Raw genomic sequence first — 27312 nt, 5'->3', positions numbered from 1 at the left:
ATGGAGTCCCAGAATCGCAAAAGAGCTCCAGCATGGACCGAACGGGAGGTACGGGATCTGATGGCTGTATGGGGAGAGGAATCTGTGCTATCAGAACTCCATTCCAGTTTTCGAAATGCCAAAACATTTGTCAAAATCTCCCAGGGCATGAAGGACAGATGCCATAACAGGGACCCGAAGCAGTGCCGCGTGAAACTTAAGGAGCTGAGGCAAGCCTACCAGAAAACCAGAGAGGCAAACAGCCGCTCCGGGTCAGAGCCCCAAACATGCCGTTTCTATGATGAGCTTCATGCCATTTTAGGGGGTTCAGCCACCACTACCCCAGCTGTGTGCTTTGACTCCGTCAAATGAGAGGGAGGCAACACGGAAGCAGGTTTTGGGGACGAGGAAGATGATGATGATGAGGTTGTAGATAGCTCACAGCAAGAAAGCAGAGAAACCGGTTTTCCCATCAGCCAGGAACTGTTTCTCACCCTGGACCTGGAGCCAGTACCCCCCGAACCCACCCAAGGCTGGTTCCTGGACCCACCAGGCGGAGAAGGGACCTCTGGTGAGTGTATCTTTTTAAATAGTATACATGATTTAAAAGCAAGTGTGTTTAATGATTAATTTGCCCTGGCATTCGCGGCCAGTACAGCTACTGGAAAAGTCTACTAACGTGTCTGGGGATGGAGCGGAAATCCTCCAGGGACATCTCCATAAAGCGCTCCTGGATGTACTCCCAAAGCCTTTGCAAAAGGTTTCTGGGGAGGGCAGTCTTATTTCATCCACCATGATAGGACGCTTTACCACGCCAGGCCAGTAGCATGTAGCCGGGAATCATTGCAGAAGAAAGCATTGCAGTGTATGTTTGCTGGAGTTCAAACAACATCCATTCTTTATCTCTCTGTGTTATCCTGAGGAGAGTGATATCATTCATGGTCACCTGGTTGAAATAGGGTGCTTTTCTTCAGGGGACATTCAGAGGTGGCTGTTCCTGCTGGGCTGTTTGCCTGTGGCTGAACAGAAATGTTCCCCGCTGTTGGCCACGTGGTGGGGAGAGGGGTTAGCCACGCGGCGGGGGGAGGCAAAATGTGACCTTGTAACGAAAGCACACGTGTTCTATGTATGTAATGTTAACAACAAGGTTTACCATGAAAGAGTGTACCCATTGTTTGTGTTTCAAGGATCACAGGATCTTCTCCTTCCCAGAGGCTAGCGAAGATTAGAAGTCGAAAAAAATGCACTTGCGATGAAATGTGTTCTCTGACCTCATGCTGTCCTCCCACACTGACAGAACACAGACGAATGCATGGAGGCAGACAATGTCAGAGTGCAGGAAAGCACAAAATGACCAGGAGGAGAGGTGGCGGGCTGAAGAGAATAAGTGGCGGGCTGAAGCTGAAAGGTGGCGGCAGCGTGAAGAGAGGAGGCAGGATTCAATGCTGAGGCTGCTGGAAGATCAAACTAATATGCTCCAGAGTATGGTTGAGCTGCAGGAAAGGCAGCAGGAGCACAGACCGCCGCTACAGCCCCTCTGTAACCAACTGCCCTCCTCCCAAGTTCCAAAGCCTCCTCATCCAGATGTCCAAGAATGCAGTGCGGGGGCCTCCGGCCACGCAGCTACTCCACCCCAGAGGATTGCCCAAGCAACAGAAGACTGGCATTCAATAAGTTTTAAAGTTTTAAAGTGCTGTGTGGCCTTGTCCTTCCCTCCTCCACCACCCCTCCCGGGCTACCTTATTATCCAACTATTTATCCTCCTATTTGTGTGATGAATTAATAAAGAATGCATAAATGTGAAGCAACAATGACTTTATTGCCTCTGCAAGTGGTGATCAAAGGGGGGAGGGGAAGGTGGTTAGCTTACAGGGAAGTAGAGTGAACCAAAGGGGGGGCAGGTTTCATCAAGGAGAAACAAACAGAACTTTCACACCGTAGCCTGGCCAGTCATGAAACTGGTTTTCAAAGCTTCTCTGATCACACCGCACCTTCCTGTACTCTTCTAACCTCCCTGGTGTCTGGCTGTGCATAACCAGTGGCCAGGCGATTTGCCTCAACCTCCCACCCCACCATAAACGTCTCCCCCTTACTCTCAGAGATATTGTGGAGCACACAGCAAGCTGTAATAACAATGGGAATATTGGTTTTGCTGAGGTCTAAGCGAGTCAGTAAACTGCGCCAGCGCACTTTTAAATGTCCAAATGCACATTCTACCACCATTCTGCACTTGCTCAACCTGTAGTTGAACAGCTCCTGACTGCTGTCCAGGCTGCCTGTGTACGGCTTCATGAGCCATGGCATTAAGGGGTAGGCTGGGTCTCCAAGGATACATATAGGCATTTCAACATCCCCAGTGGTTATTTTCTGGTCTGGGAAGAAAGTCCCTTCCTGCAGCTTTTGAAACAAACCAGAGTTCCTGAAGATGCGAGAGTCATGTACCTTTCCTGGCCATCCCACGTTGATCTTGGTGAAACATCCCTTGTAATCCACCAGTGCTTGCAGCACTATTGAAAAGTACCCCTTGCGGTTTATGTACTCGCCGGCTTGGTGCTTCGGTGCCAAGATAGGGATATGGGTTCTGTCTATGGCCCCAGCACAGGTAGGGAATCCCATTGCAGCAAAGCCATCCACTATGACCTGCACATTTCCCAGGGTCACTACCCTTGATATCAGCAGATCTTTGATTGCGTTGCCTTCTTGCATCACAGCAGCCCCGACAGTAGATTTGCCTACTCCAAATTGATTCCCGACTGACCCGTAGCTGTCTGCGGTTGCAAGCTTCCACAGGGCTATTGCCACTCGCTTCTCAGCTGTGAGGGCTGCTATCATCTTGGTATTCTTGGGCTTCAGGGCAGGGGAAAGCAAGTCACAAAGTTCCATGAAAGTGCCCTTACGCATGTGAAAGTTTCACAGCCACCGGGAATCGTCCCAGACCTGCAACACTATGCGATCCCACCAGTCTGAGATTGTTTCCCGGGCCCAGAATTGGCGTTCCATGGCATGAACCTGCCCCATTAGCACCATGATGCCCACATTGCCGGGGCCCGTGCTTTGAGAGAAGTCTGTGTCCATGTCCTCATCACTCTCGTCACTGCTCTGACATCACCTCCTCGCCCGGTTTCGCTTTGGCAGGTTCTGGTGCTGCATATACTGCTGGATAATGCGCGTGGTGTTTAATGTGCTCCTAATTGCCAAAGTGATCTGAGCGGGCTCCATGCTTGCAGTGGTGTGGAATCTGCACAGGTAAGTCAGGAAAAAAGGCGCGAAACGATTTTCTGCCGTTGCTTTCACGGAGGGAGGGAGGGAAGCGGGGGCCTGACGACATGTGCCCAGAACCACCCGTGACAATGTTTTAGCCCCATCAGGCATTGGGATCTCAACCCAGAATTCCAGTGGGCGGCGGAGACTGCGGGAACTGTGTGATGGCTACCCACAGTGCAACGCTCCGGAAGTCGATGTGAGCCTCGGTACTGTGGAAGCACTCCGCTGAGTTAATGCACTTAATGTACTTAGAGCATTTTGTGTGGGGACACACACACTCGACTATATAAAAACGATTTCTAAAAAAACGACTTCTATAAATTCGACCTAATTTCATAGTGTAGACATACCCTTTGCCAGTCAGTAAAACAGAGGTTTATTAGACAACAGGAACATGGTCTAACACAGAGCTTGTAGGTACAGAGAACTGGACCCCTCAGCCGGGTCCATTTTGGGGGGCAGTGAGCCAGACATCCCTGTCTGCACTTCACTAGATGTCTCCAGCCAGCCCCAACCGACTCACCCTCCAGCCCCTCCTCCTCTGGGCTTTGTCCATTTCCCGGGGCCGGGAGGACACCTGATCCCTTTGTACTCCAACCCCTTTATCTCTCACCTTGCAGGGGGGAAGGGCCCAGGCCATCAGTTGCCAGGAGACAGAGTGTCAGCCATTTATGTACATTGGCCCTTTGCTCTGCAACAATTACACCCCCTTATCCCATCACCTAGACACTTAAGAAATGCATAGGGGAAACTGAGGCACCCGTACAGTATTCAGAGGAAACATTAAGAACAGTCCCACTTCATAGAATATCAGGGTTGGAAGGGACCTCAGGAGGTCATCTAGTCCAACCCCCTGCTCAAAGCAGTACCAATCCCCAACTAAATCATCTCAGCCAGGGCTTTGTCAAGCCTGACCTTAAAACCTTCTAAGGAAGGAAATTTTTATCAATCAATATTCATGGTGGAAAAGGAGTTTCTATTCTCCTTATTCTGCATCTATCTATCTGTGGGCTTGGGCTTCTCATTTCCCCAAGATAATAAAAAGAGTGCCCACCTGAGTGCTAAGATACGGGTTGATGAATACAGACCTTGTAGTAGACACCTAGAGTGCAATATTGCACAGGGCTGTGTTACACGTCCATTGAAAGTTGCCTTATTTGCAGCCGAAGCAATTTGAGACCATCTATTTGTATAATTTGAAAATATAGTTTTCCTTCTTTTATTCTAAAATTTTATTTTAAAATTTGTCTTACGTCAACTTAGAATATCTAAAATAACTGGTTGACTATGCCTTTTTTATTGCTTAGCAAATTCTGGAGTTCTGTACAGCATCACAGACCCTTCTGCAGCTTCGCCCCGAGTCAGGGTGTGAACCCCGGCATCCTGCCCAACGGACGACCTTCCCCAGAGGAGCTGAAACCCAGCGCCAGGCGAGGGGTCCCTGTATAACCAGCACCCCACCCCAGATGGGGCTGCATCCCTCCGTTGGACGAGGGGTCCCTGTATAACCAGCCCACGCACCCCACCCCATCTCGCCCAGGTGTTACACACATTCACAGCAGGGGCCCAGGGAGGCTGGTTTGTGGTTCTGTGTTTATTACAAAGCTGGAGATTAACAGGATGCAAAATAACATAGACAGCCTCGGCACATCCTCTCCTCATCCCGGTGCTAAGCCCCCCACACCGGCCCTACGTGTGGGTCTGGACGGGGCAGGGGGCCAGCAGCTCGATGGGACGGGGCAGTAGCAGGGGGAGGGCAGCGTCTCCCCTAAATCTTCTTAGAAGCAGAGTTCTCTGGGGCTGGCGCTGCAGGGGGGGTGAGTCTGTCGCCCCCTGGGGCCAGGTGCCCCATGGCTGCAGGGGGCTCTCACTGCGGGGCCCCCCGGGCCCTGTTGATCGCGGCGTACACGCTGGGCTGGGCAGACTCAGGGGCAGGGGCCGGTTTCCCCCGCTTGGCCTGCAGCACCTGGACGTCCAGCTCGGCGTAGGTGAGTCCCTGGACACCGGGGTCGGGCTCCTGGGGCAGGGAGGGGAGAGAGTCACTGGGGTGTGTGTGAGCCTGTGTGTGAATCTACCAACACCCCAACACACACACAGAGCACAGGGTACACACACACACACATCAGCCCACCACTCTCCACCAGCCTGACCCCCACCCCAAGCCACTGAGTGTTCCAGGAAAGGTGTATTTGGGGGGGGGGGATGTGAGGGGGTTGCTGGGGCCCATGTGGGGCAAGGTTGGGGGTCAGGCCCCATGGGGGAACAGGGGACACTTACCAGGGTCTGCGGCTCTTTCCCCTCGTCGATAGAGGTGTCTGCGGAACAGAGACACTCGCTGAGCTGCACCCCCGGACGGCCCAGAGCAGGACCCCACACCCAGCTCTGACCCCCCACATCCATCCCAAGGGGTCAGAGCCTGGCAGAGCCACCCCCTCCCCGCCCCACACCATGGGCCAGGGTCATTAGCCCCGAGTTACAGAGAGGAAAACTGAGTCACAAAGATGTCGAGGGGGTTACAGCGGGGGTGGGGGGGGAGGGACTGGGAGTCAGAAATCCTGGGTTCTCGCCCTGGCTCAGGAGGAGACTGGGTTCTAGCTAGTGGTTAGAGCAGGGGGCTGGCAGCCAGGAGTGGATGGGGAATTAGAGCGGGAAGGGAGGGTGGCCCCAGGGAGCTCCTGGGAGTCCAACACTCTCAGCTGACACCGGCTACCTCTGGGACCCCCTCCTTAGTCCCGCCCAGCAGCTGCTGTAAATCAGACCCTGCCCCATATGGGTGGAGCCCCCACAAGCCCCATCCCTCCCTGGGATCCTGCCCCACCCTGGTACCCCCTTGGGTGTGTTACTCACAGACGGGGTCTTGCTGAGCCGATGCCTTTAATGCCCCCATAGGGCTGGTGCTAAAAGAGAAAATCCCCTTGTAAATGTTATATCCCCCCACCCGCGGACAGATTCCTCAACACACCCAGACAGCCCTCCACCCTGCCTCACACTGAACCCAGTTCCCTAGAACCCAGGACTTCTGGTCACTCCCCAACACACACACCCACACCTCCCTGCTGTAACCACTAGACCCCCACTCCCCACCCAGATGAAGGAGAGAACCCAGGAGCCCTGTGACCCCGGCAGGTCGATTGGGAGAGGGAGGAGCCGGGTTCCTACCTGCTGGGTCTTGGTGCAGCTCCTTTTCCTGCAGAGGGACACAAACCAGAATCCCCCATGAGCAGATCGGGATCCCCCGGTCCCAGCACATGGCAGCAGGGGTGGGGGGCAGCACAACACTGTAGCATGCGCCAGGGGTGGGGCAGATTAACTCGGGGGGGCTTTTCCTGTCCCTAATCCTCCCTCCTTAGTGACTCGCTATAACAAACCTGATCCATAGGTCGGCTCCCCTGGCACCCCATGTACCAGAGAGGCACGGTGTCGGTGGCTCTTTATAAAGGGACCCCTCGCCCGGTGCTGAGATGCGGCCACCTCTGGGGTGGGGCAAGGGGACTGGTTATATGGGGACCCCTCAGCCTGGGCTGAGATGCAGCCCCTTTGGGGTGGGAGAACCCCCTGCTGAGCCCCCACCCCACTCCTTGGCTTTCCCGGCACCGTCCCCCATCCAAGCCGTGACCCCATCCCGCCCTGCTTCGCGGCAGGTTTAAGCCTTTCCTCACTGGGTGGGGCACTTACTGGCTCGGGTTTTTCGGAAGCAGAGGAAGGCCACCAGGAGGAGGAGGAGGCCGGCGGCTGCCGCGCTCGCCCCGGCGATGATGTGGCTGGTCAGACACGGCGGTGCCAGAGGTCCCGATTCGCCTGGGAAACAGCAGCAGGCCATGAGTGCCGGGAGGGGCTGGTCTGTTCCCCCCCGGCCTCTCCCACCCCAGGCAGCACCCAAGGGGCTGGGACACCGCAGGGCACAACCAGGAGAAAATTCTATGGGGAGGATGTTGGGGGGTCCCACGGTATCAAGTGGGGTCAGATCAAGCAAGATTTGGGGGATTTGTATCACAAGGGGGCACTGGGCTGCAGTGGGTGGGGGGCTCAGTAGGGGGCGTTCACCCCGTCGGTCGGAGCTGGCCCCATTGCCCCAGCACGGCACTGGGGGTGCTGTCTGATCCAGCCTGGCCGTCATTTCTAAGGCATTTCACCGCCTTCCTCATGGCCACACTGACTCAGGCCAAAGGGACCATCTAGCCTGGAATCCCGCCTCCCATGCTGGCTGCCCCTGGCAGCTTCACAGAGACCTCCAGGGCACCACCCCCATGGCCACTGATGGGCCCTGCTGCCCCCAGAGCGGGGACGTGGAGCCGGGCCCCTCCCCTGCTGCCACCAGCTGCACGGGGTGGCTGGGCTGGGAGGAGATGAAGGGCTCTGATCGGGGCCGGTAGCTGCAGCTGCAGGCCGAGGAGGCGGGACAGGAGAGGGAGGGCAGGTGAAAAGGTGGGGAGAGACTCCCCCTTGCTCTGGTCCAGGGCCCCAGGAAACCTTAATCCAACTCTGCCCGTGACTCAGCATCGATCGTTACTGTGAGTCCCGGGGAGGGGGGTTTGTGGCTGGGGACGGAGCTGGCTGGGCAGCCCCTGGGCCCTGATTCCTCTGTGCATCCCCAGTGCGGGGGCAGCCGGGGGAGCATCCCCTGGGAAAGACCCCTGCTCTGCAGCTCCCCCTGGGGGCAGGGATCCCCTTCCCTCAGCTGCGAACCTCCAGAAGCTGCTGCTCCCCCCTGCCTGGGGAACCCCCCAGTGACACTGTCCGTGCTCCCTGTCCACGGGGTTCCTAGGGCTCTGGGCAGAGCCTGGCTCTGAGCATCCCATCTGGGTGCCGACCTTCTGAGGGTCCGGCTGGGAGCGGGGACGTGGAGCCGGGCCCCTCACCTGCTACCACCAGCTGCACGGGGTGGCTGGGCTGCGAGGAGATGAAGGGCTCTGATCGGGGCCGGTAGCTGCAGCCGTAGCTCCCTCCGTGCTGCCGGCCCACGGTGGGGATGTGGAACTCGGCCCCGTCCCCAGCAGGGTCCATGTGTCGCGGCGGGTTCCGGTCTCCAGCCTTGTGCAGGAAGAACCTCACGTCCCGGGGCTGCCCCTGACACCGGATGGTGACGTCTGCCCCTGGGGCGGTGACCCCAGTGGGGCTCAGAGAGATGGAGGGTCTGGGTAAGCTGGGATCTGTGCACAGGAGACAGGCTGTGAGAGCCAGACCCGGGCACCCACCCAGCCCCGGCCTCCAGCTGCAGAAGAGAAGAGTGAGGGGGGATTTGAGAGCAGCCTTCAACTCCCTGAAGGGGGGCTCCAAAGAGGATGGAGCTGGGCTGTTCCCAGTGGGGGCAGATGACAGAACAAGGAGCGATGGTCTCAGGTTGCAGTGGGGGAGGTCTCCTTTGGATATTAGGAAACACTATTGTGACGGTGCTCCCATAAGGCTTTATGAAAATATACTTGTCAATCTATAAATGACATAACTAGAATGTGTTTTATGCTACATATGCCACATGACATATCTCTGTCAAGGTTATCAGCTACTGAATCTATTCACCCTATTTGTATGCATGTGTCCTTATCGTATTCGAAGTTATGAGTATTGGCTGCGTACTTGTTTGATTGTGAGTAGCTTTCAGTGAAGCAGTTGGTCAGCTTCCTGAGAAAGGACTGTTCTCAGTAAGTGCCCAATCAAGAAGCCCTTAAGCCAACAATGAACTTGGAGATGCCAGTCCACATCTGGGCTTTCCCAGGAATGTGGCCTGCCTGGTAAGGAACTCAGTCATGTGTGGACATGTGACTTGCCCAGGTGACTCCAAAACTCCATTTTGTAGCTGGACTTTGCATAGGAGAGAGGAGGGGATCTCCACCCACAAGAAAAGTCTAATTAAACCTCTGGAAGACCCCTCCATTTTGTCTTCAGCTGGCTAAAGAGAGAGCCTCTCCACCCCCAAAGATACCTGAAAGAAACTGGAACAAAGGACAGTAACTACAGGGGATGAGAGTGATAGCTGGACCCAGACTAGAAGGAGATTTGTCTGTAAAAGGAAGCTTCCTGGAACTGGTGAGGTTTTTATCTGTCTTCAGTTTGATTAGCCATAGACATGCGTGTTTTATTTTATTTTGCTTGGTAATTCACTTTGTTCTGTCTGTTATTACTTGGAACCACTTAAATCCTACTTTCTGTATTTAATAAAATCACTTTTTACTTATTAATTAACAAAGAGTATGTATTAATACCGGGGGGGCAGAGGGGCAAACAGCTGTGCATATCTCTCGATCAGTGTTATAGAGGGCGAAAAATTTATGAGTTTACCCTGTATAAGCTTTATACAGAGTAAAACAAACTTATTTGGGGTTTAGACCCAACTGGGAGTTGGGCATCTGAGTGTTAAAGACAGGAACACTTCTGTAAGCTGCTCTCAGTTAAGCTTGTAGCTTGTGGGACGTGGTTCAGACCTGGGTCTGTGTTTCTGGCCGGCAAGCGCGTCTGGCGCAGCCAGGCAGGATTCTGGAGTGCCAAGCTGGCAAGGAGGGCAGGGGCAGAAGTAGTCTTCCCAACATCAGTTGGGAGCCCCAAGGGGGTTTCTGTGATCCAACCCGTAACAACTATTTCACTAGCAGGGTGGTGAGGCACTGGAATGGGCTCCCTAGGGAAGTGGTGGAATCTCCATCCTTAGAGGTTTTTAAGGCCTGGCTTGACAAAGCCCTGGCTGGGATGATTTGGTTGGCGTTGGTCCTGCTTTGAGCAGGGGGTTGGACAAGATGACCTCCTGAGGTCTTTTCCAACCCTAATCTTCGATGATTCCCTGTCTGGCCCTGGCATGGGCAGATCCAGGGGCCCCCTGGCAGAGATTCTCTCCCAGATTCCAGAGTCCCCCTGACCCTGTGACCTGGGCTCCCAGTCCCACACACATGGAGCCGCGGCTGCCTAGTTCTTGGGGTCCTCATACGCCGTGTGTGGCCCCTGCCTCATTCACTGCATCCGCCCCCGCCCCCCCCGAGCACAGGGCGACTCAGAGGCTGCTCTCTGGAGCCTGGCACTATAGGGCCTGAGCCCCACACAGGAAGGAAGTCAGCCCCTGGGAGGCAGCGAGGAGTCTTTATCCCCATTCTACGGGGGAAACTGAGTCACAGTCAGATTCACTTTCCTTCGTGAGCTCCCAGGGCAGGGACCGTCTCTTCACTCTGTGTTTATGCAGCGCCCGGCACAACGGGGTCCTGACCATGGCAGGGGCCTATATGCTCCCCCAACACAAGGGATCCAGCGCTATTGAGGCCAGTGTTTACAGAGGTCTCCACTAACTGTGGGCATCTCTGTTTGTGGGCGGTTGGTCTGAGATCCCCCAAGATTGAGGCCCCCCGACAAAGAAGGACACTTCTGAAAACCGCGATGTGCTCCCATCACACAGAGTCTGTGGCCGCGCCAGGAGAACAGTGGGGAGGGGATCACAGGATTAAATAGCGACTCACGGTTCCTACGCACAAGGGGCAGCGTTAAAGTCGCCTCCCTGCCCCGAGCCTCCAGGGGCTGCTGCTCCCCCCTGGCTGGGGAACCCCCCAGTGACTCCGTCCCCGCTCCCCGGCTGGGCGTCCCCACTGCGGGGTCAGGGCTCAGGGCAGAGCCTGGCTCTGAGCATCCCACTAGCACCGAGCCCCCGTGAGGGTCGGGCTGGGGGTGGGGCTGGGAATGGGGACACCGAGCTGAGCCCCTCACCTGTCACCACCAGCTCCACGGGGTCGCTGGGGGACGACGCGGCGGCTGACCCCGATCTGTTCTGATAGGAGCAGTTGTATCTCCCCCGGTCCTCCCGGCTCACGTTGCTGATGAAAAACACAGCCCCAGACCCGCTCGAAGCCACAGCTGGGAGATGGCGTCCCTCTTTGTTCAGCATGAACCGCATGCCCTGGCGCTGCCCCCGACACCAGATGGCCACGGCTCCCCCCAGGGAGACCCCCCCGCTGGGGCTCAAGGAGATGTTGGGTTTGGGGTAGCTGGGCTCTGTAGGGGGAAGCAGACAGGCCGTGAGACGCAGGCCCCGTCACCCAGTCCTGGGACCCGTCCTCACCACGCGGCCTCAGTGGGGGGTCAGACCTGGCAGCCCTGGGGACGGGCTCCTGGATGCCTTTCCACAGGGGCCCAGAGTTTCCTCTGAGCCCTGGGCTAACAGCATGAGACATGGAGCAACCCCAGCCCCTGGGGGCCCAAAGCTCTGCTCCCAAGTGGGTGACACACCAGTCCAGTCTCTAGGGGTCCATTCACAGGAAGCATCCAGCGCAGAGAGAGCACCCTGGAGAGGGGACACCCTCGCCCCTTCCTGAAGTGACCACAACAAGGTTGGGGGTCGAGCCCCCCGGGAATCTGGGCCCCAGTCTTGCCGGGGTTACGAGGACTCTGCCACATGGGAGGGAGGAAGGGGAGCCCTCGAGGTCAGGCAGGCCGCTGGGTAAAGGGAGTGGGAGTGAGGACTCAGATCCTTTCACCAGCCAATCCCACCGGGGCGAGTATAAGCCAGGAAAGTTTCCCCCAATAGCGGGACCATTCCCCCGCTTACACGCAGCACCACCCCTGACTTGTAGGGGACTGTGCAAGTCTCTACTATCCACTGAGGTTTATAACCTTCAGCTCCGCCCGTCACCCCCTAACTGATGTGTTACCTGGGAAAGGCCCCCCTGCTCTGCAGCTCCCGCTGGGGGCAGGGATCCCCCCTCCCTCAGCCCTGAATGTCCAGTGGCTGCTTCTTCCCCCGGCTGATAAACCCCCCAGTGACTCTGTCCCCTCTGCTGGGCTCAGGGCAGAGCCTGGCTCTGAGCATCCCATCAGTGCAGAGACCCACCTTTCCCCAGGCCTTGGGATCGCGGGGTGGGCGGCTGTGAGTGCAGGGGAGGGAGGTGTTGGGAAGGGGGCTGATCTGGGGGGGGTCTTCCCCACGGCTGCACTGACCATGAATGTTTTGGTTACCCCGAGGGGATCTAGAGCCCACGGATGGGCCCTGTTAGTGTTTGTATGAGCTGAAATAAATCCACATTCCCCCCGCCCCCCACAATCTTCCCAGTCTGCGGGGGCAGGACACTGAACCAGTGGATGGTTCCCATCTGCTTTGTCAGACCCCGGGAGCCAAGGTCGGCTTCTCGTTACTCCCTGGTGGGGCAGGGCAGAGAAGAACTGGGACAGGTCTGAGCGCCCAGGGGGAGTTTGTGTTGAGTTTTGGGTAACGTTCAGGACTCAGATCCCCTCCCCCATCCTTGATGTTACTGTTCTCCCCCCAGACTGATACTCACCTCCCCACACGCCGCTGTGACCGGCCAGCCAGCAGCCTGGAGAGGAGACGGCTCGTTAGTGACCAGATCCCAGAGAAACTCGATCCCGCACCCTGGTCTCATTTCCACCCCACCCCACCCCGCCATGGGCACATGCCCTGGTCTCAGATCCACCCCCCACATAGACACAAGCCCTGGCTGTCTCTGATACTCACCGAGGAAGAGGACAGTGAGAGCAGACGCCATGATGGGGCAGTGGGGGGCCCCTCAGCGCTGCCACCAACACCCCAGTGCTGAGCTCCACTGAGCCTGAGGCCCGAGTGCGAGCAGAATGAGGAACTGCGCCGGGGGCTGCAGCCCCAGGAAGCCCGTGATGCGCTCGGCCCCTTTCTTCCCCATCAGCTGGTTTCTCTGCAATCTCCAGCCCAAATCTACAGCAGTCAGAGCAAAGCCATCTCCCTGCAACGCCCAGCAAACCACATCCCCTCCTGCAGCTGCCTGGTCTCATGCCACCCCCCAGCCCCATCACCCCCCAGCCCCTCATGGGAGTTGCCTAATCTGGGTACCGGCTGGGAACAGGGAAATCTCAGGAGGTGTCATGAGGTGTCCAGGCTTCCCTGAGCTTTTCCAACAGGCCCGTCTAGCCACCCTCGAGCAGCAGCTCAGAGCAGAGGAGGGCTTCTACCCCCCCACACACAGTGCCCCCCACAAAGAAACCCTCTCCCAAGGAGCGGGACAGAGATTCCTTCCTGACCCAGCTGGGCCCAGCCCCAGCCCTGGAGCATGAGGGTGGAGGGACCTGGCCAACCTCCTTCTCAGGTACCATCGCTGCACACGCCGTTCTTAGCTGAGTGATGTGGCACAGAGACATGACGGGGGGTTTGAGGTGGGTGGGGGTTGTGGTTTCTGGTCCCCATGAGCAGGGGAGGGAGGGGTAAATGTAGATCCTGAGTTGATAAAGGAGCAGTGGATAAATCCGGGAAAGGGGAAGTCTGGCCAGAGCCGGCGCTCGCTTCCTGTCTCTGCTACTGCCAGTGAAATTCTGTGAAAACCTGATGCCCGGCACCTAGCCTGTTCTATATCCCGGCTCTGGGAGGGGAATGGGGTCTAGTGATTGGGGGGTGGGGGTGGCTGGGAGCCAGGACTCCTGGGTTCTCTCCTGGCTCTGGTTGGGGGGGGTGGGGTCTAGTGCTAAGAGAAAAGGATGCAGATTTGAGCCAGCCCCCTAGAGGTGAAAGGTCCCGTGTACCTTCCCGATCCCATACCCGGGGCAGTGGGTCTGCGCATCTCAGGGCCCAGAGCAGAGCTCACCTCAGGATGCTGCAAAAGGGACATGGGGGGTCGGGGGGAGCCAACCAGCCCCCCAGAAAGGGGAGGAGGCAAGTTAACAGGGACAGAGCTCAGGAGAATCTCCCCTCCCCCATGCCCGGCGGATGCCCAAGCTCTGGCTCCCCAGCTTGTTTACCCTTCACTCCCCACCCCTGACATTCACGCATTGGGATCCTCAGCCTCCTGGCCTGTATCCGCTCCCCCCTACATGTCCCACCATCCCATGTCCCCTCATGTCCCTGTCCCCATCTTTCTGCCCCCTGGCCTGTGTCCCTGTGACGAAGTGTGACTGTTCTTAATGTTTCCTCTGAATACTGTAGGGGAGCCTCAGTTTCCCCTATGCATTTCTTCAGTCTCTCGGTGGTGGGATAAGGGGGTGTAATTGTTGCAGAGCAAAGGGCCAGTGTACATAAATGGCCAACACTCTGTCTCCTGGCAAGTGATGGCCTGGGCCCTTCCCCCCTGCAAGGTGAGAGCTAAAGGGTTGGAGAACAAAGGAATCAGGTGCCCTCCTGGCCCAGGAAAGGGATGTCAAAGTTTGACTCAGACTCACAATTTATCAGACCACTCTGTTTTATTGGCAAAGCTGCTCTGCTAATACATTTAGAAGTGAGCCCCCTGAGTGGGGCTTGTGTCTTTTAATTTATACAGTTTTTTGGAGAACAAGTTACAGAGAAGTTACAGACAAAAGAAGAAAAAGATTTTAGTCACCACCCTTCAAGATCCCTGAGACCAGTCATGTATCTTCAATTACCTACCACCCTTAACAATCTCCTTTAACAGCTTCCAGTTAACTTAACTAATTGCCCTTTACACCTTCCATTCTGATACCTGCTTCTTAGACGTGCTGGCTGTATCTTAATTGCTTCTCCATTCAAAAGCTAACTGTCCCTACGTGTGTGTCCCCTTATACAATGTTATACTTCCACAATCCCGCCTTTTGGTCAAGGCTACGCCCATGACCAATAACTTACTGGATTCCATACATCAATCGTTCTTTTCATTACTTTCACTGGTGACATTTAACAACATTAGATTAGCACTCTGGTTAGGGGTAACCTGATGGATGGTGTGTCTTGTGCAGTTTTGGATACAACAAGAAATCAATTGAAAACACACAAAGATTATTAGAATTCCAAATAGGATAGTCAGGATTCCTTGAAACAACCAGTTTCCCAGACTAGAGAAATTGAATAAGTTACTTATCCATTTCCACAAGGAACTTGGTTCTTCGTGGGGAAGGTATGCAATTTGCTCCAGATCGCTAGCACGATTTATTACCTCATTAGTATTATCAGGTATGTATACACAGCTTTCTGTTCCAATTAGAGCACAGGTCCCTCCTTTGGCTGCCAGTATTATATCTAATGCCTGACGGTTTTGGAGGGCCACTTGTCGGACCGTTCCTGCTTCTTTGGCTAGAGCTTTTAAGCTCTCTCCTGTTTCATTGGCCATGATCTCAACCACCGCTTGTAACCTTAAAAGCCTTTTTGCATGGTGGATTACCCCCCTACTGGGACTAAAGAAATGCCAACAGCTTCTTCCCAAGTTAGGGGGCTTATGTTATCCACATACCATTTAGCATCTGGCAAGTCCCTCCTTTTTCGCCTGAAATTACGGAGGCGATTTCGTGGGAGGGATTGAAGCACCCGGAATTGTGGGAAAAGCTGATCAGGATAACAGATACCTGACCAATTTCCTGGTAACACCGTGTAAACATTTTCCCCACAAACCCAATGATGTCCCATTAAAGCTGGGAAGGGTTGACTGCAACCCTTTGACATGTAAGAATTTACGAAGGAGGAATAGTATCCCCCAAAGGGCACAGGATGATTTTCACTGGGAGAAGAGGTAGCATTCACATGACATTTGTAGATGGTGCTGTTTTTCTCAGGGAGGCTGTAGGGAGAGCAAGAGATTGAATCTTTGGTTTGATCGCAGGTTGAGAGGAAGTTTATCTTTCCATACCCGGTTCGCCATTCTCCAACCTTGTTTGAATAGTCCCATACACCATGGGACACGATGTATTGGAGACAGCTGCTCCTCCCTAGATTCAGCCCTGTCCCATTACACACCCAGCACCAGTGGCCCTTTCCTTTCACCACACTTATAAGTTTAGGAACATATGTTTTTCCCAGCCCCCAAGTGTCATTTTCCTTCCATGTCCTTTTAAGTGGATAGGGTTCTCCAGCAGGCTCTGAGGAATTCAAAGGGATTGCCATGGTGGGGATACTAGCTTGTGAGCGAGCTGGGATGTGGCTGCAGACCCAGCCATTAGAAATATTCAGGATCTGGGCTATCTGCACCTGTTGTTGGATGAAAGAATTGTCACTGTCACTCTGGATTCCCCAGACCCTCAGGACACAGGAGCTGAGGATTAAGCTTCTCAAAGGACACATGTTGGAAGCAGGACCCTTTCTGGTTCCGACAGCCCCTTTCGAGGGATCCGCAGTCACGGTTTTACGTCCACCAGGCAGCAGACGCTAGGCTCACTACGGCTTCCTGTTTGTTGGGTCCTGCTGTCTGCTTACCCTCTGCTTCTGGCAACCCTTACGAGAGCGCAGATTGTAAGGTATTGCAGGCGGTTCCTCTTTGTCTTCTGGGGTTGAAGCTGGTTCGGCGTGGTCTTGCAGAGGTGCTGGGTCCCCTTGAGGTGGCGCTGGCTTACACTGTGGGGCGTGGATCCATGCAGCGATGCCGGATAATTTCGCTGCTGTCTGGGTGGTGAGCAGTACCCGGTACGGACCCTTCCACCGGGGTTCCAAGGCCGCAGGTAGACCCAGTCACCAGGCTCAGGGGTGTGACAGGCAGCAGAGGTGGGTTCCCTCGGCCAAGCTGCGCGAACGGAAGGAGCTCACAGCTTGCATTAACCCTTTGCAGTACTGGAGGAGCGTGCTGTGAGTTAGGTTTAGGTCTGGGGCTGGGCTAATAGTAGCCATTGTTCGCATAGGGCGTCCCATGACAATTTCAAATGGACTCAATTTGTGTCTCTGGGACGGGGATGACCGAATTTCCATAAGGGCCAGTGGTAAAGCAGCTGGCCAGTTTAACCCTGTGGAACTACAGATTTTTGCCAGCTTATTTTTAAGCTCACCATTTCGCCTTTCAACTGCCCCTGCACTCTGTGGATGGTAAGGGCAGTGCAACAGGGGGGTGACATGTAATACCTGGTTTAGATGTTGAACAATTTTTCCAGTAAAATGTGTTCCCCGGTCACTAGACAAAGTGGCAGGAATTCCCTTGGTCGGGATAATGTGGTTTAACAGACATTTTGCAACGGACAATGAATCAGCTTTGCGACAGGGAAAGGCTTCAATCCAACCCGAAAACAGACATATTATAACTAAAATGAATTCATATTTCTGACACTTTGGCATTTGTACAAAATCAAGTTGCCAGTGTAGGAAAGGTGCTTGAGGCAAACCCCGGAACCCTTGTGTTACTTTTACAGATTTGCCGACATTGTGGCTTTGACAAGTAACACAAGCGGCACAGGGGCGGGTTGCAAAGGAGCTGAAATGGGGAGCCCACCACCCCACCTTACTCATAGCAGAGACCATCCCCTCCTTGCCGACATGCGAAACACCATGTAGCAGGACGGCTAGAGACGGGTAGAGTGAGAGGGGGGCTACAAAGGTACCGGTGGGCGATTGCCAAAGGGAATCAGAATGCAAAGAGCAACCCAAAGCACTCCAGGAGTCTTTCTCTGTTTCTGGGGCAGAATCCTGGAGCTGAGCGAGATGAGACAGGGATGGTGGCGTTACAGAGACAGAGAGGGGACCAAGAAACGCTTCTGGTGAAGGTTTTATAGTGGTGGCATGTTTTACAGCAGCATCAGCAAGTGCATTACCTTTTGCCACCTCGGTGTCTGCTGCTGAGTGGCCAATACACTTAACAATTGCCAAGGCAGACGGTAGTAAAACTGCATACAGGAGGGCGGCAATGTAGGGGCCATTCTTGATAGGGGTACCAGTAGAGGTAAGAAAACCTCGAGCCTGCCAGAGGGTGCCAAAGTCATGCACAACCCCAAAGGCATACCGAGAATTAGTAAAAAGATTTAAGATTTAAAAAGATCTATCTGGCTTTAAGATTAAACTCAATAAGTTTATGGAGGAGATGGTATGATAGGATAACATGGTTTTGGTAATTAAATATTCATGGTAAATAGGCCCAATGGCCTGTGATGGGTTATTAGATGGGGTAAGATCTGAGTTACCCAGAAAAGAATTTTCTGTAGTATCTGGCTGATGAATCTTGCCCATATGCTCAGGGTTTAGCTGATCGCCATATTTGGGGTCGGGAAGGAATTTTCCTCCAGGGCAGATTGGAAGGCCCTGGAGGTTTTTCACCTTCCTCTGTAGCATGGGGCACGGGTCACTTGCTGGAGGATTCTCTGCTCCTTGAAGTCTTTAAACTACGATTTGAGGACTTCAATAGCACAGATATAGGTGTGAGATTTTTTTTTTTTTTTGTAGGAGTGGTGCGTGAAAGTCTGTGGCCTGCGTTGTGCAGGAGGTCAGACTAGATGATCATAATGGTCCCTTCTGACCTAAATATCTATGAATCTATGAAAAAATAGTGGCAGAGAGCCCCTCGGCTAGAAAGCAGGCACAGGTTAGAGCAATCAGTTCAGCCACCTGGGCAGAGGTCACAGAGGGTAAGGGCGCAGCTTCTATGGTCTCAGAGAGAGAGACCACAGCGTACCCTGCAAGAAGGTGGCCTTGGTCATTTCTATAACAGGACCCATCAGTGAATAATACCAGGTCAGAGTTAGGGAGAGGTACATCTGAAAGGTCGGGGCGCGGGAGAGTGATAGCGGAGACAGTTGCAAGGCAGTCATGGGGTTCACCATCACTAGGTAAAGGAAGGAGGGTAGCAGGGTTTAACCGGGAGCAGCGCTTAACAATCATATGTGAGGCTGAAAGCAGCAAAAGTTCATACCTAGTGAGGGCAGCAGAGGAGAGGTGAGCCGTGTTGCGTTGCAGAAGGAGAGTTTCCACAGAATGGGGAACCATGAGAGTGAGAGGAGAGCGGAGGACAAGGGACTCAGACATCTCGACCAGGCGCTCTGCAGCAGCTACAGCGCATAGGCAAGGGGGTAAACCCTGGGCTACAGGGTCCAAGGTTGCAGAAAAATAAGCCACCAGGCGATTTCTGTCACGGTGCTCCTGAGTAAGAACCCCGAGGGCACAAGCAGATTGTTCATGACAGAAAAGGGTAAAAGGCTTGTCATAGTTAGGTAACCCTAAGGCGGGGCAGAGGCTAAATTCTGCTTAAGGGAGATGAAAGCAGCATTTGCTTCAAGTGGCCATGGCATGGGGTTAGGTACAGAGGATCGAGTGAGTTCTTGGAGTGGTTTAGCCAGAGAAGCATATTGGGGAATCCATTGCCTACAGAACCCTGTCATGCCTAAGAATTTTCTGACCTGGTGTGGAGAGCAAGGCTGGGGAAAGCTAAGGATGGCTTGTACCCGGGCTGGATAGAGTGTACGGGAGCCCTCGGAGAGAAGGAAGCCTAGGTATGTGACAGAGGTTTGGCAGAGCTGCAATTTTGTGCAAGAAGCCTTATGACCCTTGTTCACTAAAGCTGTGAGAAGTGTTAGTGAATCAGTTTCTGAGGCAGACAGAGAGGGGGAGCACAGGAGTAAATTGTCCACATATTGGATCAGTGTGGATCCTGACGGGAAAACCAGATCAGCGAGATCCCTGGCTAGGGCTTGAGAAAAATAGGATGGACTCTCTGTATACCCCTGGGGAAGGGTAGTCCATGTATATTGCTGACCCTTGTAGGAGAAGACAAAGAGATACTGGGAGTCAGAGTGAACTGGGACAGAGAAGAAAGCGGAGCACAAATCTACAACAGTGAAGTGGGTTGCATTTGGAGGAATAGACGCTGGTATTGTAGCAGGGTTAGGAACCACTGGAAAAGAAGGTCTGACAATACGGTTAATAGCTCAAAGGTCTTGAACAAATCGCCACGATTTGCCATCAGCCTTTTGAACTGGGAGGATAGGGGTGTTACAGGGGCTGGAACAAGGGACAATAATTCCTTGTTCTTTTAATGCAGATATAACTGGAGCAATCCCAGCTTCTGCCTCAGGATTCAAAGGATAGGAATTGTCTACAGGTTTGGAATTGTCTACAGTAATCCGAACTGGGTCAGTATTTAATCGGCCCGCTTCAGATGGGTGAGATGGCCATAGGGAGGAAGGAACCTGAGAGATTAGACGCCCTAGGGACGGAGTTAAGGGACAGCAAGGGACCGGAGTGGAGAGGGAAGTTTCAGACAGCAGGGAGGCTACAGAATCACATAAGGAAGACTGAGGGATTTGCAGATAGACACCATCTGGGGAGCAGTAAATAGAACAGCCAAGTTTGCATAGCAAGTCCCGTCCCAGAAGGTTTGCAGGGGTGGAATCAGAGAGGAGGAATGCATGCTCCTCAGAGAGGGGACCGACCTGAACAGACAAAGGTTTTGAGAGGGGAAAAGAGGTAGGGATCCCTGTAATGCCAACAGCAGACAAAGATTTTCCAGATTGGGGAACCTCAAGCAAGTCAGTGGTGTGGATTGTAGAAAGAGAAGCTCCAGTCAAGAGAATCTTTGCAGTCTGCTTTGGATTTCTTCTTCATAATATTTTGCAGAGCTGTGAGGCCAATGAGGGTATCTTCTTCATTTTCATTATCTGTAGTCACTGAAGATTTTTCCTTTTCTGATTTCTTATTTGCGCAGGAGTATGGTGGGGGTTGGGTTCGATCCGGATCATTGCACAGGACTGGGCAAAGGGGAGCGCTCGGACTAGTGGTGGGAGAGACTGCATCCAATTGAACTGTTAGTTTTTTGATAGAATTTTTAAGAGAGGTGAGTTTTGACTCAGTCCATCTACGATTTGCCTCTTCCCACCACTGCATGAAGCAGTCTACTTCTCCTCTCTCCAATTTGGTTTTTGGGAGGACGAGTTTGCTTTTTAAAGCGTCCACTTGATCCTTGTCCCAAGAACCTAACAGTGGCCACTGTAATTTGGGGTTCTCTAGAGCTAATTTGGACCATTTTTCAAGAAACCTACAAGAGTCCGGACCCCTCCTAAAATACATAAAATAAGCTGGAGTTCCCTTAGGGAACTGTTCTACCTTAGACTTCTGATTACCCATCCAGGAGGACTTCACACAGCACTCACACAAGAAGGAAATTCGGGCTCAGCAGAGCGGTGCCCGGTGCCACATACAGAAAGGAGCCCACAGGCTACTGCCTCAACTGCCCTTGCTTTCACACCGGGGTTATACCCAAGGCGTGGTGCGGCTGCAGCTGTGCAGATTCCACTTATTCAGACCGTGGGGACGGGGACCCCTTGGTCAGCCAGTCTCCGGACAGAGATGGCTCCCAGATTCACACACAAACCACGGGGAAGACGGATAGACACAAAGACAAGACAGTCCTCAAACCGGTTAAAGCACAAAAATAATAATTACCTGAGACTTCTGATTCCAGAAGCTGGATCCAAAGACCCCTGCCCGAACAGAGTGGGAACCAACAAGTTCAATGGCGTAGACTGCGCTGCTGCTGTGTACCTTTCTGTCTTGTGGAGGATCGCTTGGACTAAGCGCCCAGGCGCCGGCTGCCACGATCGTCCTGCAAGGCAGTCAGGGATCACACAGCCTCAGTGAAGCCGCTTGCCATCTCGGTGGGACCTCCAAATTGTCAAAGTTTGACTCAGACTCACAATTTATCAGACCACTCTGTTTTATTAGCAAAGCTGCTCTGCTAATACATTTAGAAGTGAGCCCCCTGAGTGGGGCTTGTGTCTTTTAATTTATACAGTTTTTTGGAGAACAAGTTACAGAGAAGTTACAGACAAAAGAAGAAAAAGATTTTAGTCACCACCCTTCGAGACCCCTGAGACCAGTCATGTATCTTCAATTACCTGCCACCCTTAACAATCTCCTTTAACAGCTTCCAGTTAACTTAACTAATTGCCCTTCACACCTTCCATTCTGATGCCTGCTTCTTAGACGTGCTGGCTGTATCTTAATTGCTTCTCCATTCAAAAGCTAACTGTCTCTACGTGTGCTCCCTCAGATACTTTGTAACATGTTTTGGCATGCCCTCTCATATACAATGTATCCAGCATGTCCCCTTATACAATGTTATACTTATACAATGTTATACTTCCACAGGGACAAAGCCCAGAGGAGGAGGGGCTGGAGAGAGTTTCAGTTTGGGGCTGGCGGGGGACATGGAGTGAAGGGCAGACGTGGTTGTCTGGCTCACTGCCCCCCAAAATGGACCAGGCTGAGGGGTCTGGTTCTCTGCACCCACAAGCTCTGTTTTAGACCATGTTCCTGTTGTCTAATAAACCTCTGTTTTACTGGCTGGCTAAGGGTATGTCTACACTATGAAATTAGGTCGAATTTATAGAAGTTGGTTTTTAGAAATCGTTTTTATATAGTCGAGTGTGTGTGTCCCCACACAAAATGCTCTAAGTGCATTAAGTGCATTAACTGGGCGGAGCGCTTCCACAGTACCAAGGTTCGCGTCGACTTCCGGAGCGTTGCACTGTGGGAAGCCATCCCACAGTTCCCGCAGTCTCCGCCGCCCACTGGAATTCTGGGTTGAGATCCCAGTGCCTGATGGGGCAAAAAACATTGTCGCAGGTGGTTCTGGGCACATGTCATCAGCCCCCCCACTTCCCTCCCTCCCTCCGTGAAAGCAACGGCAGACAATCATTTCGCGCCTTTTTTCCTGAGTTACCTGTGCAGACACCATACCACGGCAAGCATGGAGCCCGCTCAGCGCACTGTCACCCTACGTCTCCTGGGTGCTGGCAGACGTGGGACTGCATTGCTACACAGCTGCAGCTCATTGCCTTGTGGCAGCAGACGGTGCATAGGCCTGATAATCATTGTCCTTATGTCCTAGGAGCTCTTGGCCACCTCAGTAAGGTCGGTCAGGAGCTCCTGGGCAGACATGGCCACAGGGACTGAAATAGGAGTGACTCGAGCAGGTCATTCTCTTCAGTCCTGCCGGCAGCCCTATTACACCATCTTCTGCCGACCAGCCAGGAGATGTGGATGGCTAGCAGTCCTATTGCACCGTCTTCTGCCGAGCAGCCAGGAGCTGAGGATGGCTAGCAGTCCTATTGCACCGTCTTCTGCCGACCAGCCAGGAGATGTGGATGGCTAGCAGTCCTATTGCACCGTCTTCTGCCAGCCAAAAATGTAAAAGATAGATGGAGTGGATCAAAACAAGAAATAGACCAGATTTGTTTTGTATTCTTTTGCTCCCCTCTCCCTCCGTGAAATCAACGGCCGACAATCGTTTCAGTGAGGTCTGTCAGGGGCACCTTGAAAAGTTTAATGGAGATTCAGTCCTGCCTGGAATAGCAGGGAGAGGGATAGCTCAGTGGGTTGAGCATTGGCCTGCTAAACCCAGGGTTTTGAGTTCAATCCTTGAGGGGGCCATTTTGTGTGACAGTTGTTCCTGTTTCTCCTTGATGTAAAGCCACCCCCTTTGTTGATTTTAATTCCCTGTAAGCCAACCCTGTAAGCCATGTCGTCACTCGCCCCTCCCTCCGTCAGGGCAACGGCAGACAATGGTTCCACATTGTTGGGGACACTGGGGCATGGCCACTAGGTAACTCGAGGGGATGGAAGACCACGAGTGTCGATGGAGCCCTCTTGCACTAGGCCCAGGTGTCTTTGCCCCCCGCCCCCCCTGGAGGCACTCGCAACAGCTCTGCGTACTAGGCCCAAGTGTCCTTGGCCCCCCCCGCCTGGAGGCACACACAGTAGTTATGCTGAGGATCTGCAACAATATGTTGCAGAGTCAGACTGCCTGAAACTAAACAAGGCCAAACAGGGCAGATATGGAAGAACAATGCTGAATAAAGCAGCTTTATGTGTGCTTTAACAGATGATACAGAGAACAAGGGAACTAGCTGGTAACTGGATTGGCTGGCTACATGGATACTTAGGGCAGCTTGCTATTGGATAAGTATGCTGAAGAAAGGATGTATAAAAGCCCGTGTAACTTCCTGCTCTGTGTGCAGGATTTGAGATTCAAATCTCCCTGTACCTTGTTTGCAGCTGCAAATAAACTTTTCTGCTTCTCCACCCCGTTGTGATTATTGGGTGACACACACCAGGTAACGAACCCCTGCTGTTGTTTTGCCTCTCGGCACTGGGTGCCAGCAACAGCTTTTGGTGTCCCTGGGTGGGTGACGAAGCTGCTATTTAGCCTTGCCCGGACTCCTCCTGGAGGTCGAGGATTGCGGCGAGAACCGACGCCCAGCGCGCACCGGTGAGTTCATCGGGGGCCTCGGAGGAGATGTGATTTGATCGACCCCGGAGGGCACAACGGTGCAACACACTCATATAGTGGAGAAGCAGCTGTGGGCGACGGTGAGGAGCCGGTCCCTTGGACATAGGGGAGGAGCAGCTGCAGGCAACGATGAGGAACCGGTCCCTTGGATAAGGTAGGAACCTTTTGAAATCCGGATTGTATGCTCTGTTGGAACCTGGGGACGCCCAGAGTTACCCTGTAGGTATGGGACAGGGACAGAGCTCGGGGGTTAGGGCACGGTGCACGCCCCTAGAATGCATTCTAGCAAACTGGAAGGTATTTGGTGCAGATCTGATGACTAAGAGCCAATTAAAACGATTCTGTACAGTTGACTGGCCTCAATATCAACTGGAGGACCAGGAGTGGTGGCCACCAGGAGGGTCTATTAATTACAACACGATCCTTCAGTTACTCCTGTTCTGTCAGAGAACAAGGAAATGGAATGAACATAGGTATGCGCATTTGTTTCTGACTTTATGTACTCGACCAGATATTTTACAGCGCTGTAATCTGACTCCGACTGGTTCGGTAGCAGCTAATGTTAGTCCCCAGACCCCCACCCCCACTGTAATGGCAGAACCGGTGTCTGCTTCAGCCCCTACACCCACACCTTGTAAGTCCCCAATGGTTGGCCTATACCCCTTAATCACCGAAACTAAAGTCGCCCGGTCTGGATTGGACAGGCGTCCGGCCATGACTATGCAGGTTTATACTCATGTGCCCTTTAATCCTCTGGATTTGGCTGCTTTGAAAACACAGGCTGGGGAATTCTCCATGAACCTAAGCCGGTTTATTTCAGTCTTTGAGGGGTGCCTCAGTAGTCACAGCCTCACCTCAGTCCCTGGAAAAATCATGGAGCAGATCCTCAAGGAATCAATTCTGAAGCACTTAGAGGAGAGGAAAGTGATCAGGAACAGTCAGCATGGATTCACCAAGGGCAAGTCATGCCTGACTAATCTAATTGCCTTCTATGACGAGATAACTGGCTCTGTGGATGAAAGGAAAGCAATGGACGTGTTGTTCCTTGACTTTAGCAAAGCTTTTGACACGGTCTCCCACAGTATTCTTGCCAGCAAGTTAAAGAAGTATGGGCTGGATGAATGGACTATAAGGTGGATAGAAAGCTGGCTAGATTGTCGGGCTCAACGGGTAGTGATCAATGGCTCCATGTCTTATTGGCAGCCGGTATCAAGTGGAGTGCCCCGGCGTCGGTCCTGGGGCCGGTTTTGTTCAATATCTTCATACATGATCTGGAGGATGGTGTGGATTGCACCCTCAGCAAGTTTGCAGATGACACTAAACTGGGAGGAGAGGTAGATATGCTGGAGTGTAGGGATAGGATACAGAGGGACCTAGACAAATTGGAGGATTGGGCCAAAAGAAATCTGATGAGGCTCAACAAGGACAAGTGCAGAGTCCTGCACTTAGGACAGAAGAATCCCATGCACCGCTACAGACTAGGGACCGAATGGCTCGGCAGCAGTTCTGCAGAAAAGGACCTAGGGGTTACAGTGGACGAGAAGTTGGATATGGGTCAACAGTGTGCCCTTGTTGCCAAGAAGGCCAATGGCATTTTGGGATGTATATGTAGGGGCATTGCCAGCAGATCGAGGGACGTGATTGTTCCCCTCTATTTGACATTGGTGAGGCCTCATCTGGAGGACTGTGTCCAGTTTTGGGCCCCACTCATAGAATCATAGAATCATAGAATATCAGGGTTGGAAGGGACCCCAGAAGGTCATCTAGTCCAACCCCCTGCTCAAAGCAGGACCAATTCCCAGTTAAATCATCCCAGCCAGGGCTTTGTCAAGCCTGACCTTAAAAACCTCTAAGGAAGGAGATTCTACCACCTCCCTAGGTAACGCATTCCAGTGTTTCACCACCCTCTTAGTGAAAAAGTTTTTCCTAATATCCAATCTAAACCTCCCCCACTGCAACTTGAAGGATGTGAAACTTGCACTCTACAAGAAGGATGTGAAAAAATTGGAAAGAGTCCAGCGGAGGGCAACAAAAATGATTAGGGGACTGGAACACATGACTTATGAGGAGAAACTGAGGGAACAGGGGTTGTTGAGTCTGCGGAAGAGAAGGGGGAGGGGGGGATTTGATAGCTGCTTTCAACTACCTGAAAGGGGGTTCCAAAGAGGATGGCTCTAGACTGTTCTCAGTGGTAGCAGATGACAGAACGAGGCGTAATGGTCTCAAGTTGCAGTGGGGGAGGTTTAGGTTGGATATTAGGAAAAACTTTTTCACGAGGAGGGTGGTGAAGCACTGGAATGCGTTACCTAGGGAGGGGGTGGAATCTCCTTCCTTCGAAGTTTTTAAGGTCAGGCTTGACAAAGCCCTGGCTGGGATGATTTAGTTGGGGATTGGTCCTGCTTTGAGCAGGGGGTTGGACTAGATGACCTCTTGAGGTCCCTTCCAACCCTGATATTCTATGATTCTATGACTGTAATATTCTCCTGAGAACCCTGTTGTCTGAGGTAGAGCAGAATCAGGTTACAGCTAAGGCAAGGGAAGTGTCAGCTTTCAAGCGAAAAAAAAAAAAGAAAGGAAGCTATCTGTCAAGTTCCTACCCCAAGTAATCGTAAGCGGCTCAGGGCATTTCTGGGTATGGCAGGCTTTTGCAGGATATGGATCCCAGAGTTTGGACTGTGGGCTAAACCCCTGTACGACTGTGTAAAAGGAGCAAATCGTGACCCCTTCTATTGGACCCGAGAAACTGACAGGGTATTTAAAATCCTGAAAAGAAAATTGATGGAAGCCCTGGCTCTGGGCCTGCCGGATCTCTCTAAGCCGTTTCAGTTGTATGTACATGAACGAAAGGGGGTGGCCCTAGGAGTACTCACATAGCTGTTAGGCGCATGGAGACGTCCCGTGGCTTATTTGTCTAAGCAACTGGATCAGATTGCAAAGGGTTGGCCGGCATGTTTACGGGCGGTCGCAGCTACTGCCCTAGTGCTTGAGGAAGCCGAGAAGCTAACATTGGGAGGGGTTATGCAAATCTATACTCCCCATACGGTCCAAGCCTTATTGGATGCAAAGGGAGGGCTTTGGCTCACCCAAGCTCGGATTGCTCGGTACCAGGCTAAGCTGTTAGAGAACTCTGAAGTCACCTTACAGCCTTGCCCCTCCCTTAACCCAGCCACTCTCTTGACAGAAACAGAGGAACAGAAACATGACT

The 27312-nt window shown here is 53.1% G+C and overlaps 1 protein-coding gene across 2 annotated transcripts; it reads right to left on the bottom strand.

The window, feature by feature from the left end:
* Window positions 1-4974: 4974 nt before the first annotated feature.
* On the bottom strand, window positions 4975-12783 carry LOC311511740 (osteoclast-associated immunoglobulin-like receptor). Of its 2 annotated transcripts, XM_084612585.1 has the most exons (9): window positions 12680-12783; window positions 12486-12521; window positions 10921-11205; window positions 8103-8393; window positions 6919-7041; window positions 6403-6430; window positions 6091-6140; window positions 5521-5558; window positions 4975-5260 (listed from the first exon to the last, which is right to left on the bottom strand). In XM_084612585.1, exons 1-9 carry the CDS (start codon window positions 12708-12710, stop codon window positions 5111-5113), a joined length of 1032 nt encoding a protein of 343 aa, XP_084468711.1. In that variant the 5' UTR covers window positions 12711-12783; the 3' UTR covers window positions 4975-5110. The 2 variants fall into 2 exon arrangements, with proteins under 2 accessions (XP_084468711.1, XP_084468712.1); XM_084612586.1 differs by lacking the exon at window positions 6091-6140 and having other exon boundaries at window positions 5029-5260.
* Between the last annotated feature and the right edge of the window lie 14529 nt (window positions 12784-27312).

Source organism: Lepidochelys olivacea (assembly GCF_965140295.1).
Source record: "Lepidochelys olivacea isolate rLepOli2 genome assembly, chromosome: 23".
Classification (NCBI taxonomy): domain Eukaryota; kingdom Metazoa; phylum Chordata; order Testudines; family Cheloniidae; genus Lepidochelys; species Lepidochelys olivacea.
This window is presented reverse-complemented; position numbering and strand designations above follow the sequence as displayed.

Coding starts and splice junctions, on each gene's coding strand:
- LOC311511740 (XM_084612585.1), bottom strand. CDS start 12,710: ATGGCGTCTGCTCTCACTGTCCTCTTCCTCG. Junction 11,206..12,485: donor TCACAGCGGCGTGTGGGGAG/GTGAGTATCAGT, acceptor TTCCCCCTACAG/AGCCCAGCTACCCCAAACCC. Junction 6,141..6,402: donor GCTGCACCAAGACCCAGCAG/GTAGGAACCCGG, acceptor TTTCTCTTTTAG/CACCAGCCCTATGGGGGCAT.